Source organism: Saccopteryx leptura, chromosome 2 (assembly GCF_036850995.1).
Source record: "Saccopteryx leptura isolate mSacLep1 chromosome 2, mSacLep1_pri_phased_curated, whole genome shotgun sequence".
NCBI classification, from domain to species: domain Eukaryota; kingdom Metazoa; phylum Chordata; class Mammalia; order Chiroptera; family Emballonuridae; genus Saccopteryx; species Saccopteryx leptura.
This window is the reverse complement of record NC_089504.1, coordinates 262,553,199-262,564,738: the sequence shown is the minus strand read 5'-3', so window position 1 is coordinate 262,564,738 and position 11,540 is coordinate 262,553,199. Positions and strand designations below refer to the sequence as shown.

Here is an 11,540-nt window from a genome sequence, read left to right as displayed (position 1 = left end):
CAATGCACAGAATGACCATCTACACAAATTGAATAAGGCTCTAGAGAGCAAGTACACTCAGCTGAAGAAATCCCTCAATGAAGCCAACTGCAGATCGGCGGGAAGTATCCCGTACCAACGGAGAGCTACAGCAGAAACCTACAGAGCGAGAAAAGCTACTGGACAGTAGCAAGAAGATGAAGATGCAAAAGGCCCAAACGAAGCTCCACTTGTCAACTAGGGTGAATAATACTCAGAATAGAGAGAGGATGAAGCAAATAGAAACAGAATTGAAGCACATGGAGCTAATTAAGTATCAATATCAGAAGAAAAACTCTGGACAGTCGTTGAGTATCCAGAGGCTTGTATCTGAAATGATGAACCTACAGAAGAAGCGGCTGCTGGCCCAGAGCCAGTGTGACACCTTGGCGCGGAACAAGCAGCAGGAGATGCAGCTGGAGACAGAGCGGCCAACAAGGCTGGGCTGGAGCACCGGTGCTGGAAATCGGAAGAAACTGTCAGACACCTGTTGGGGACTGAAATATAAATAGGGTATTTTGTAATTTGGATATATTTAGGGAACAGAGGTGACTGGGTCCGACCCTCCACCTCACCTGCCTAGTTAAGAAAGTGCTATACCTAATTCTCATTTGTCCCACGTATGTTTTTTGGAAGAGGCTGGAAGCCAGTTTCTTATTGGTGTCAAGTTAGATTTGAATGGTATGTTAGGGGTTGTCTTTGAGTTGTCTTGGAAACAACTGAATTGCTAACGGACCACGTTTTTCCCTGAATAAAGACTGATGCACTTTGGGGAGCGGGTGTTGCATCAGCTCAGGAACAGTAGAGACTGTTCGCCATGCTGTCCTCCCAAGACCATCTGTATGTGTATATCTTTAAGTCTCTACTTAATTCCATACCTTTTCCCATTTGAAGACTCCGTAATAGACTCGTCGTGTCTAATAGACCGTAACAATTGGCGCCCATACGTGAGGCCATCGAAAAAGGGAAAGAGGAGAGGTAATGGAACTCCCCAAAAATGTGCACACGAAGTAAGTATAAAGCTTTTAGAGAGTAAAGTATAGTGTGGGGGGAGAGTATAATAATAAAGTAATTTGGGAGTAAATAACCATGAGACAAATAGGTTCAAAAGTGAGGGACCTTTTTCTTTTTGTACAAATGTTTTTATTTGAGAATAAGTTGTTTAATCAAAATAAGGTAAAAACAGAGGAATGTAAATATGAGAAGAACTTGTAATCTGGGAATAACTCGGGAGATGAGAATATCATAGCTGTGGCCATTTTAAACTTTGTGCCTCCGCTACCCTCTGCTCCCAAGGTCTTTGTCTCAGACCCTTGAAAATCCCCGCTCCAACAAGCTTTGGATCAAGCTCGAAATGCAAGGGAAGAAATGGAGGAATTCAGCAATATCAGGCAAAGTCCTGATAAGCAATATCAAGAATTTGTTTCACAAATGATTCCAGAAGTTAAAAGAATAGTAGTAAAAAAGAAGTTTATATAGAAATATGTACTAATATTAGGCCTTCATACATGGAAGGTCTTGCTTTTGCCACAGGCGTTAGGGTAAGAATTCCAGGGTATTTTGATAAAAGGCAAAACAAATGAAAAGAAATTAAATCAGGGAAATATTTATGCTAGTGGATCTTATTTACAATGCGAGGATTTGGGGCATTTTGCTAGAAACTGCCTTGCTCCCCCCGAAAATCATCCTCGGCCTCTTTTTCAAGCCCAAATGGCTCCTAAAAATCCAGACCTTTGCCCACACTGTAGAAAAGGGAAACACTGGGTGAATGAGTTTAAGTCTACATATAATGCCGAAGGGCAAAGAATTCAAAAAAGCCATGGAAAATACTGCCGCCTTAAGCCTAAGCAGGGTGCCAATGCGAGGCCTGCCGGGGACTCCAGCCGCGACGGGCAGGGCAGACCCGGGGCGGTGGGGGAGAAGCATCCCCCCCCCCAAATAAGCTAAATCTGCCATTAAGCGGGGGTTAAAATAAAGAAATTTTGGCTGCCAATTGTAGCAGCTATTAAAATTTAAAAATAATTAGAAAGCTAAAATGCTTTTTAAAGTTACATTCCTTTCCTGTTCTATGCTTAATAAAAGGGTGAAAAAACCGCCTACTTAAATATAGCTAAACAAAATCTCATATACAGCCATTCTTGAAACTTTTCGAGAGAATTCTGTTTAGTTTCTATCCTTTATGTTCCTATTAAAATAGCCCTACGTCCCTGGCCAGTTGGCTCAGCGGTAGAGCGTCGGCCTGGCGTGCGGGGGACCCGGGTTCGATTCCCGGCCAGGGCACATAGGAGAAGCGCCCATTTGCTTCTCCACCTCCCCCTCCTTCCTCTCTATCTCTCTCTTCCCCTCCCGCAGCCAAGGCTCCATTGGAGCAAAGATGGCCCGGGCACTGGGGATGGCTCCTTGGCCTCTGCCCCAGGCGCTAGAGTGGCTCTGGTCGCTGCAGAGCGACGCCCCAGAGGGGCAGAGCGTCGCCCCTGGTGGGCGTGCCGGGTGGATCCCGGTTGGGCACATGCGGGAGTCTGTCTGACTGTCTCTCCCCATTTCCAGCATCAGAAAAATACAAAAAAAAAAAAAAAAAAAAAAAATAGCCCTACGTAAAATCAAACAAGCCACGTTCTAATCTCTAAAATCCCGGGTTTCTCTCTAATTTGTCTACTTTGTCTAATTCTTGTTTATGTTTGGTCTTTGTTTAATGTTGTCTAAATGGATTTTTTAAGGCCTGAATTCTTGCATGCAAAAATTGGTAATGCCAGCTTTAGTAATAAAAAAATTAAATAATATTATCCCTACAAATTTTTAATTTTAATTAAAAAAAAACCACGCTCATTTAAATTTAAATAGAATGAAATATAAATCCTAAAGACTTACTAATTTTGGCTAAACTACTTCAAACTTCAGGCTGCTTGCTGCAACTGCAAAGCTTAAAACAAAATAAATTTACCTAACAAAGGTGTAAATTCTTTTTAATATAAAAAAATAAAATAAGCCACACTAAAATTTTCCAACTTTAATATGCTCTTTAAATTGCCTATTAATTAATGGGGTAGAAATGTTTTTATAAATATGGGAATATTGGCCCTGGCCCGTTGGCTCAGTGGCGGAGCGTTGGCCTGGCGTGTGGGAGTCCTGGGTTCGATTCCCGGCCGGGGCACACAGGAGAAGCGCCCATCTGCTTCTCCACCCCTCCCCCTCTCCTTCCTGTCTTTCTCTTCCCCTCCTGCAGCCAAGGCTCCATTGGAGCAAAAGTTTGCCTGGGCGCTGAGGATGGCTCTGTGGCCTCTGTCTCAGGCGCTAGAATGGCTCTGATTGCGGCAGAGTGACGCCCCAGATGGGCGGAGCATCGCCCCCTGGTGGGCGTGCTGGGTGGATCCTGATCGGGCGCATGCGGGAGTCTGATTGCCTCCCCGTTTCCAGCTTCAGAAAAATGCAAAAAACAACAACAAAAAAACAAACAAACAAAAAAAATGAAAATATTACTTGAAAATACATTTACTATATTTTATTAAAAATTAACATAAAAACAAATATTTCTTACAATTTTAAAAATTAAAATATTAAAAAGTATGTTCAACAAATGCTTAAAAGTCAATTATAAATAATATAAAAAAACAGAGGGGGGAAGTCATATCCTGGAACTCCTGCAAATCTTATCATGCTTTTTACTTTAAAAAATTTCTTTTGAATGCTGATGTACAGGGTTATTCAGCAGCTGAGAGGCTCTGGAATCCTACAGGAAATGCCAAACTCTTTCTCTTGCAAACTTCTACCCTCTTTTATTTGATCCAGCTAATAACACTGTTTTATCTTTTTCCAAATAATTCCAAATATACAGAAAAAGTTTATACAGGTGGATGAGGACCCTCAACCCCCTCAGCGAGATCTTCTAAGCATGGATTTTAAGGTCTGTAATGACCAAGAGGAACAAAAAGGGCAGACAGAGCCCAAAAGAAATCAGGAAAAATACCAGCTCTTGGCATATGCCCTTAAAGGCTCCAATGCCCTGAAGGGGCTTCATAGGACTCCATCAAGGCCCTGCTTCAAGAGTGGAAAGGAAGGTCATTGAGCTAAAGCCTGCCAGGCTTCTTGGCCCCCACCAGGGACATGCCTTTGCTGTGGGGAAAAAGGGACACTGGAAAGTAAGCTGCCCCCTTGCTCCTCTAAGGGAGGGTTCAGTCTCTTCCAGCCCTGCTCCAGCCACCTGTGACCTAACCTTGCCCAGCCTGCTGGGACTTGCCACTGAAGGCTAAAGGTTCCCAGGGCTTGCGGCCCCATCTCACATCACTATGGACGATCCTACGGTATTTCTTCCAAGTAGCAGGTAAACTAATCTCATTGCTTGTGGACACGAGGCCACTTACTATGCCTTGCCTAAATATTTGGGTTTTTATTCATCCCTCGAAAATCTCTGTTGTGGGTGTTAACAGTCTTATTTTCTGCTGCTTTAATATATAGTGTCTCCTATATTCCTCTTGCCTCAATGCCCTGTGCCTATTTTAGGCTGGGATCTGCTCCTAATTTAGACAAATTTACCTCTGCCACCCAACATAGTATATCCCAAGGTTCTCTTTAACACGATTGCAAAGTTCCAAAGAAAGGCACCCTGGGTTCATCTCTCCAGTTTAAAGAAAATGGAAACTCTGTCTCCATACATGCTGCAAATGGCTTTTCCAGTCTACCTGAATCATTGCCAGCTAGAAGCAGTGGTCATTGGGACTTGGACTCTAGCTGCAAAGTGTGGAAATGTGACCACAACTCCAATGCCTTGTGGATTTTTCCTAAATGTGCATGACTCCTGCTCCTTGGGACAGTTCTCACAGACTGAAGTGGGGTTGGGTTATATTTACAAATTATATGAAGCAATAATAATGTCAACATGGACTTGGTGAAATTACATTAACATGTAAGAATTTAGCCTGACTGGGCGGTGGCGCAGTGGATAGAGCGTTGGACTGGGATGCGGAAGACCCAGGTTCGAGACCCCAAGGTCACCAGCTTGAGTCCAAGGTCACTGGCTCGAGCAGGGGGTTACTCGTTCTGCTGAAGGCCCATGGTCAAGACACATATGAGAAAGCAATCAATGAACAATTAAGGTGTTCCAATGCACAACGAAAAACTAATGATTGATGCTTCTAATCTCTCCGTTCCTGTCTGTCTGTCCCTGTCTATCCCTCTGACTCTCTCATGTCTCTGTAAAAAAAAAAAAAAAGAATTTTATTTTAGATCCTGTTGTATAAGACTTTGCTTAATAATCTAATAGGCTTTAATCATTAATTGTATTAGGACACTTGTTATAGTATCCATTAGCATTGGCTATTTTAATTTTGTTGTTTATTTTATATTTTTCCAGTCTGCCTCCAAATGAACATGGAAATTCAAATGAGTATATAAATCACAACATACAAATTGAAATTTTAAAAAATACAGAAGGGGGATCTGTTGGGGACCAAAATATAAACAAGGTATTTTGCAATTCGGATATATCTAGGCGAAAGAGGTGCTGGGCCCAACCCCCCACTTCACCTGCCTATTTTAGAAAGAGCTACACCTGATTCTTGCATGAACCACCCATGTTCTCCAGAGAGGCTGGAAGCCAGTTTCTTATTGGTGTAAAGTTAGATTAAAATGGTATGGTAGGGGTTGTCTTTGAGTTGTTTTGGAAACAATTGAATTGCCAATGGACCACGTTTTCCCCTGAATAAAGATTAATGCACTTTGGGAAGCGGGCATTGCATCGGCTCAGAAACAATGAGCATTGGAACACCTTAATTGTTCATTGATTGCCTTCTCATACGTGTCTTGACCATGGGTCTTCAGCAGACTGAGTAACCCCTTGCTTGAGCCATGCCGTCCTCCAAAACCCATCTATTTATATATCTTTAAGTCTCTATTTAATTCCATACCTTTTCCCGTTCGAAGACCCCATAATAGACTTGTCGTGGCTAAACCGCGACAGCTGAAGAAATCCGTCAAAGAAGCCAACTGCAGATCGGCGGGAAGTATCCTGTACCAACGCGAGCTACGGCAGAAACCTACAGAGCGAGAAAAGCTACCTGACAAGGAGAAGATGAAGACGCAAAAGGCCCAAACGAAGCTCCACTTGTCAACTAGGGTGAATAATACTCAGAATAGAGAGAGGATGAAGCAAATAGAAACAGAATTGAAGCACATGGAGCTAATTAAGTATCAATATCAGAAGAAAAACTCTGGACAGTCGTTGAGTATCCAGAGGCTTGTATCTGAAATGATGAACCTACAGAAGAAGCGGCTGCTGGCCCAGAGCCAGTGTGACACCTTGGCGCGGAACAAGCAGCAGGAGATGCAGCTGGAGACAGAGCGGCCAACAAGGCTGGGCTGGAGCACCGGTGCTGGAAATCGGAAGAAACTGTCAGACACCTGATGACATGTAAAGAGGCAACGGAGAATAAACTGAAAGAAGCCAGTGTGGAATCAGAACAGGATGAAGACAAAAGGCATGATGCCATGTCCAACCAGTCTGTTCTACATAAGTGGGAGAGAAAATGGAATCTTAGACTTGTGCCCAAGAAGTATCATGCTGACCTAGAGAGAAAGTGATGCCCTTGACAGAGGGCCTTGGCTGATCGCTCTACCACCGTGATTCCCTGAGCCCGGCACTCGGGCTGGCCTGTTTCCACAGTTATCAGAACATAAAGCCTTTGATGAGGGCTGAAGATTTTGGACCTGAGTTTATCCTTTTATGAACTCTGATATCAGTACAGAACCAGCTCATCTTTTTCTTTCCCTGTTTTCCACCCAATAAATGTATATTAATTTGTTGTAAAAAACAAAACAGTAAGAAAGTCAAAGGTAGATATATTCCTTAAAAAGCTTCATGGAGTAAATCTACTATTATTATTAATTTCCAATTAGTACAATGCCTTATAGTTTTGTTTCAGTAGTAAAGGCATATAGCTTACAGATTAACTGATAAAAAGGAAAAAAATACGAAGAAAGACTTCTGCTCAAGTCATTTGGCCAAGTAATTTCTAGTAATCTCAAAAGATCAGCAGAGGGCCCCAGTTTCAACTAACCTACAGAGTGTACACTATATACTGTAAACATTTTTTTTCCTTCCATAACAACAGTGCTCCTGGTCTCCTTGATAAATCCTCTAGAAGAGGAATAAAGCCACTTATGAAAACTCTGCAGCTATAAACACCCTCTCAACACACAGAAAGACTGAATACCAAGACAGTCCATACAGAAGGTAGTGCAATCATCTATGGCATTTTCCACACAGGGAAAACATCTGTCATTGAAGCACAGGCCTAGAGAAAACAAAATACTCAAACTCAAATTGTTTGGATCCCTCCTTGTAATGTTTGTACAAACAGTATTTACAGAGCAAAGAAAACAAAATAGGAAGGTGTGTTTGATGAATTCTCTTCTAACTCTTACATTCTGGAGGTTACAGTAAAAAAATAATACTTTTGAAAAAATAAGCAGAGCCCAAACACAGAGGGGGAACGAGATAAAAAATAGTGCTCTAGAAGGTCATTATGTAGTTTGCTTTATAGTCATATTTTAAAAACTGGTAGTTACTTCCATATTAAAAATAAGCTTCCATGTTCAAATAAACTGTTAAATGAGATATGTCTTAAAATTATATTTTGGCTAGTACTATGTTCTAATACACTGGGCCACAGAATATACCAACCATTATGCTTGTCATAAACTAGCTTACATTTAAATGATCATATCTATGAGTTCTTCTTGGCTAAGAGAAACAAATGAACTTACTACTGATAGACATTTCAAGCTCTGAATCACCCATTTACTAATTTATGAAAGGTAGGCCTAAAAAGAGGGAAAGAAATTCATCATCCCACTAATAAACTATCTAAATACTTAACATATTTTGGTGACATATTTTCTTTGCTTGAATTATTATTAGATATCATGTGGTAAATTATAGATAAAAAAATTTACCTATGTTATTTTTAACTCACTTCTCTTACTGGTTTCCATTTGCTTCAAATGCTAAAATAATCTTAAAAAAGCAATGACTCATCTTCTGAATGGACAAATTTGAAGACAGAAAAACAAAGGCAAGGAATTCTGTGCCAGCTGTGCTAAGAGTCTCAGTCAGTCAGAGGTCACGATGCTACCTGTGGACTATGGTCCGATTTGAACATTATTCTTCCACTGTGCAGGCATCCTTTCACGTTTAGGGCTGAAAATATCAAACACATCTTCCAGTTTAGCTCCCTCTTTGGCAAAACCGTGCAACATCAGGCTCTGACTTCCAGGTGCAAGCTGCACAGATATGGCTGACCTGTGACTTGTCCACTTTAGCTTATTTACGACAGACAAAATAATAAAAAAATCCACAGGGTTCTCCATCCACAATAGTTTTAAAAAGCACATACACTGTTAAAAACACTCATTTCTGAAGAGAAATAAACAAATGAAGAATTTTTTTCAAAATGCAAAACAAAAGAAAGATGTGCAAGGTCTCCATGGCGATACTGCCGGCTACACAGGCAGCGTCTGTCCACGCACCCAGCGTGGGCTACGCTGGGGAGGGCGTTCGCTGAAAACTGTCCAACTCGGGCAACGCTCAGCCCTCTCTGCCCGTGTCCCTTTCCACGGGCCAGAAATAATGGTATTTCTAAGTGTGCCACATGAGAAAGATATCTGAACTCTTAATATATTTTTTTGAAACAGAAAACTAAATTTAAAAACTCAGCACTTAGAAAAGCTCTTCTGCTTCCCTTTGGATAGATTTTTAATTCCTTTAGCTAATTATTCTGTGGGCAATATTTTTTACTGAAGTTTCATGGGTTAAAGAATAAAATACTTATGATAAAAAAGCATGACATTTTCTAAGACTACAAAAAGTGAGAAGTTTTTTGTGAGGCCTCAAGTAACAGAAACCTTGTAGAAGATACCCAGTGAGAAAGCCCTGCTTTCTCTGGGCCACTGCTAACACAATGTCTCAAGTTTATAACACTCATCACATTGCCTTTGTCCAAGTGCCATTTTTTGTTAAAGCTCTAAGGCTTCCTATCTTCAATTCTTCTTCTTTTATTTTTTGGGTAATTCAACATTTATTTGGGATACTGAATGCATTACTGCATAGAGAGCCTTCCTATAAAACTGCTTGGTCAACTATAGACAAAATATGGTTTCATGCCCTATATTTGTATATAGTATGTTTTCAGGACAATGATTTGCAATAAAGGGAAGTTGTATTATGAAGAAGGAGAGTTTTGAGACTTTAAGTTCCTAGGATCTCAATCCTTCAGCTTTCCCCCTTTTAAAATTATTTTGTATGCTTTATAATACATACATATAGATGTGGAATCTCTGTGAAACAAATGGGACCCTGAATCTCATTGTGAACAAAAATAATGAAAACGAATAATAATAAAAAAACTGGCATTGTGCACAATAAACAATGTAAAAGAAAAGATCAATTTATCACCCGGATGAAAAAAACCACCTGTGACAGGTAGAGAAGAGAATCCAACTCAACTGGAAACTGTACTGACTGTAAGACCTCGGGGAACTGCGGGCTGGGAGTCTGTTCTCTACAAGCAGGTCTGGAGTCCTGCAATGAATTTATACAGAGGGCTCCTCTCACACCCAGTTAGAAACAACTGTGTTTTCTGGAGTCCATTTGAAAAAAGCAGTCTGGCGTGTGAACAGCCAGCCTTTATGCCTCCTGCAGGAAGTCATGTTTCCCATACAGGACTAAATTTCAGAAGTTTAGTGTTTAAAAATATCTGCCCTCATCCAAAACCAAACAAAAACCCTCCCAAAGTCCCGACAAAGACCCTACGACTCTCATGACAGCATTTCTGATTCCTACACGCTTGCTGTGGGCGCGCAGGTGAGGCCGCAGCCCCAAGGCGTTTGGGGAGGCCGTGGGGAGGGCCCTGCTTGCAGAATATCTTACACCTCGGTTCGAAACCAGCTCTTGATGTAACCCGTTAGAGATATGTTTTCCTTTTTAAAGTTTATCTAAAAAAGGCAACTCTCCCCCCCCTCAAAATTAGTACAAAGTTAAAAGAAATGCAAATTAGCTACGATCTATTCCAAGCACAGCACCGCCAGAGGATTCACACACACTACTTGGTGTTTCACGTTGGTTTTCCTTTCATTCTTTAAGGCAGTGGTTTCCACAGGTCAGTCAGTTCAGGGATAAGGAGCGTGGTCCATGGCAGTTTGTTTGCAACTCCAGTTGGATGTCTGGGAATAACGTCTCACTTCGTTTCCTGACGTTAGTGCTTTTTTGGTTCGGAACTCTGGAGGCTGAGCCGAACGCCCTGGGCGCCCCCGGCCCAGGGCTGGTTGGTGTTCAGCTGGCGCTCGACGGCCAGGCCCTCCCTTACTCTGGAGCAACAGTTCACCTCTCCGCCTCCTTGGGCTTTTACTCAAAAGTCATCAAGTTTGTAGGAACCTAAACAAATGTGTTACAAAAGGATATTTATTTTTATTAAAAAATAAAAAAATTTTTCCATTTACAAATGACATTCAATATTGTATTCGTTCCAGGTGTACAATCCCCCGATTAGACATTTATATAACATATTAAGTGATCCCCTGATGAGCCCAGTACTCACCTAGTGCCCACCGGGCAGCCGACGCCGTTACTGCAGTAGCACTGACTGTATTCCCTAATGCTCCCTATGCTGTACTTACATCCCCACGGCTTTCGGTAACTGGCGATTTTACTTCTTAACCCCTTCACCTTTTTCACCCAGATCCCTAAACCCCCTCCCCTCTGGCAACCATCAGTCTGTTCTCTGTGTCTGTTTTGTTTGTTCGTTTATTCTTTTTAGATTCCACAAAGAAGTGAAATCATACGGCATTTGTCTTTTTCTGTCTGACTTATTTTACTTGATATACAACTCTGTAGGTCCATCCACTAACTGATAGCACTTAAAAGTTGTTTTTTGAAGTACTATTTCTTATTTTTCCTCATTGTTTTAAGTGAGCCCAAATATTAAAATCTTTTTGACCTAAAATATCTTTTTTCTTTTTTTGCTTTTTTGAAGCTGGAAACGGGGAGAGACAGTGAGACAGACTCCCGCATGCGCCCGACCGGGATCCACCCGGCACGCCCACCAGGGGTGATGCTCTGCCCACCAGGGGCAATGCTCTGCCCACCAGGGGGCGATGATCCCCCCTCCGGGGCGTCGCTCTGCCACACCAGAGCCACTCTAGCGCCTGGGGCAGAGGCCAAGGAGCCATCCCCAGCGCCTGGGCCATCCTTGCTCCAGTGGAGCCTCGGCTGCGGGAGGGGAAGAGAGACACAGAGAGGAAGGGGGGGGGTGGAGAAGCAAATGGGCGCTTCTCCTATGTGCCCTGGCTGGGAATCGAACCCGGGTCCCCCGCACGCCAGGCCGATGTTCTACCGCTGAGCCAACGGGCCAGGGCTGACCTAAAATATCTTAAAAAAAAAATTAAATTTATTGAGATGCACTGTGTGTTTACCACCCAAAGTCAAATCTCTGTCACCATATATTGGACCCCCTTAAACTATCTTTTTAAAAAAG

General features: G+C 42.1%; 1 protein-coding gene across 4 annotated transcripts in view; it reads right to left on the bottom strand.

The window, feature by feature from the left end:
- Window positions 1-2,377: 2,377 nt before the first annotated feature.
- The window catches only part of RALGPS2 (Ral GEF with PH domain and SH3 binding motif 2), a 139,471-nt gene continuing 130,308 nt past the window's right edge, over window positions 2,378-11,540 (bottom strand). For all 4 annotated transcript variants that reach the window (XM_066361622.1, XM_066361620.1, XM_066361623.1 and 1 more), the window contains one exon: window positions 2,378-10,441. In XM_066361622.1, the coding sequence (XP_066217719.1) occupies window positions 10,412-10,441 (30 nt within the window). In that variant the 3' untranslated portion in view covers window positions 2,378-10,411. The remainder of the gene's footprint in view (window positions 10,442-11,540) is intronic.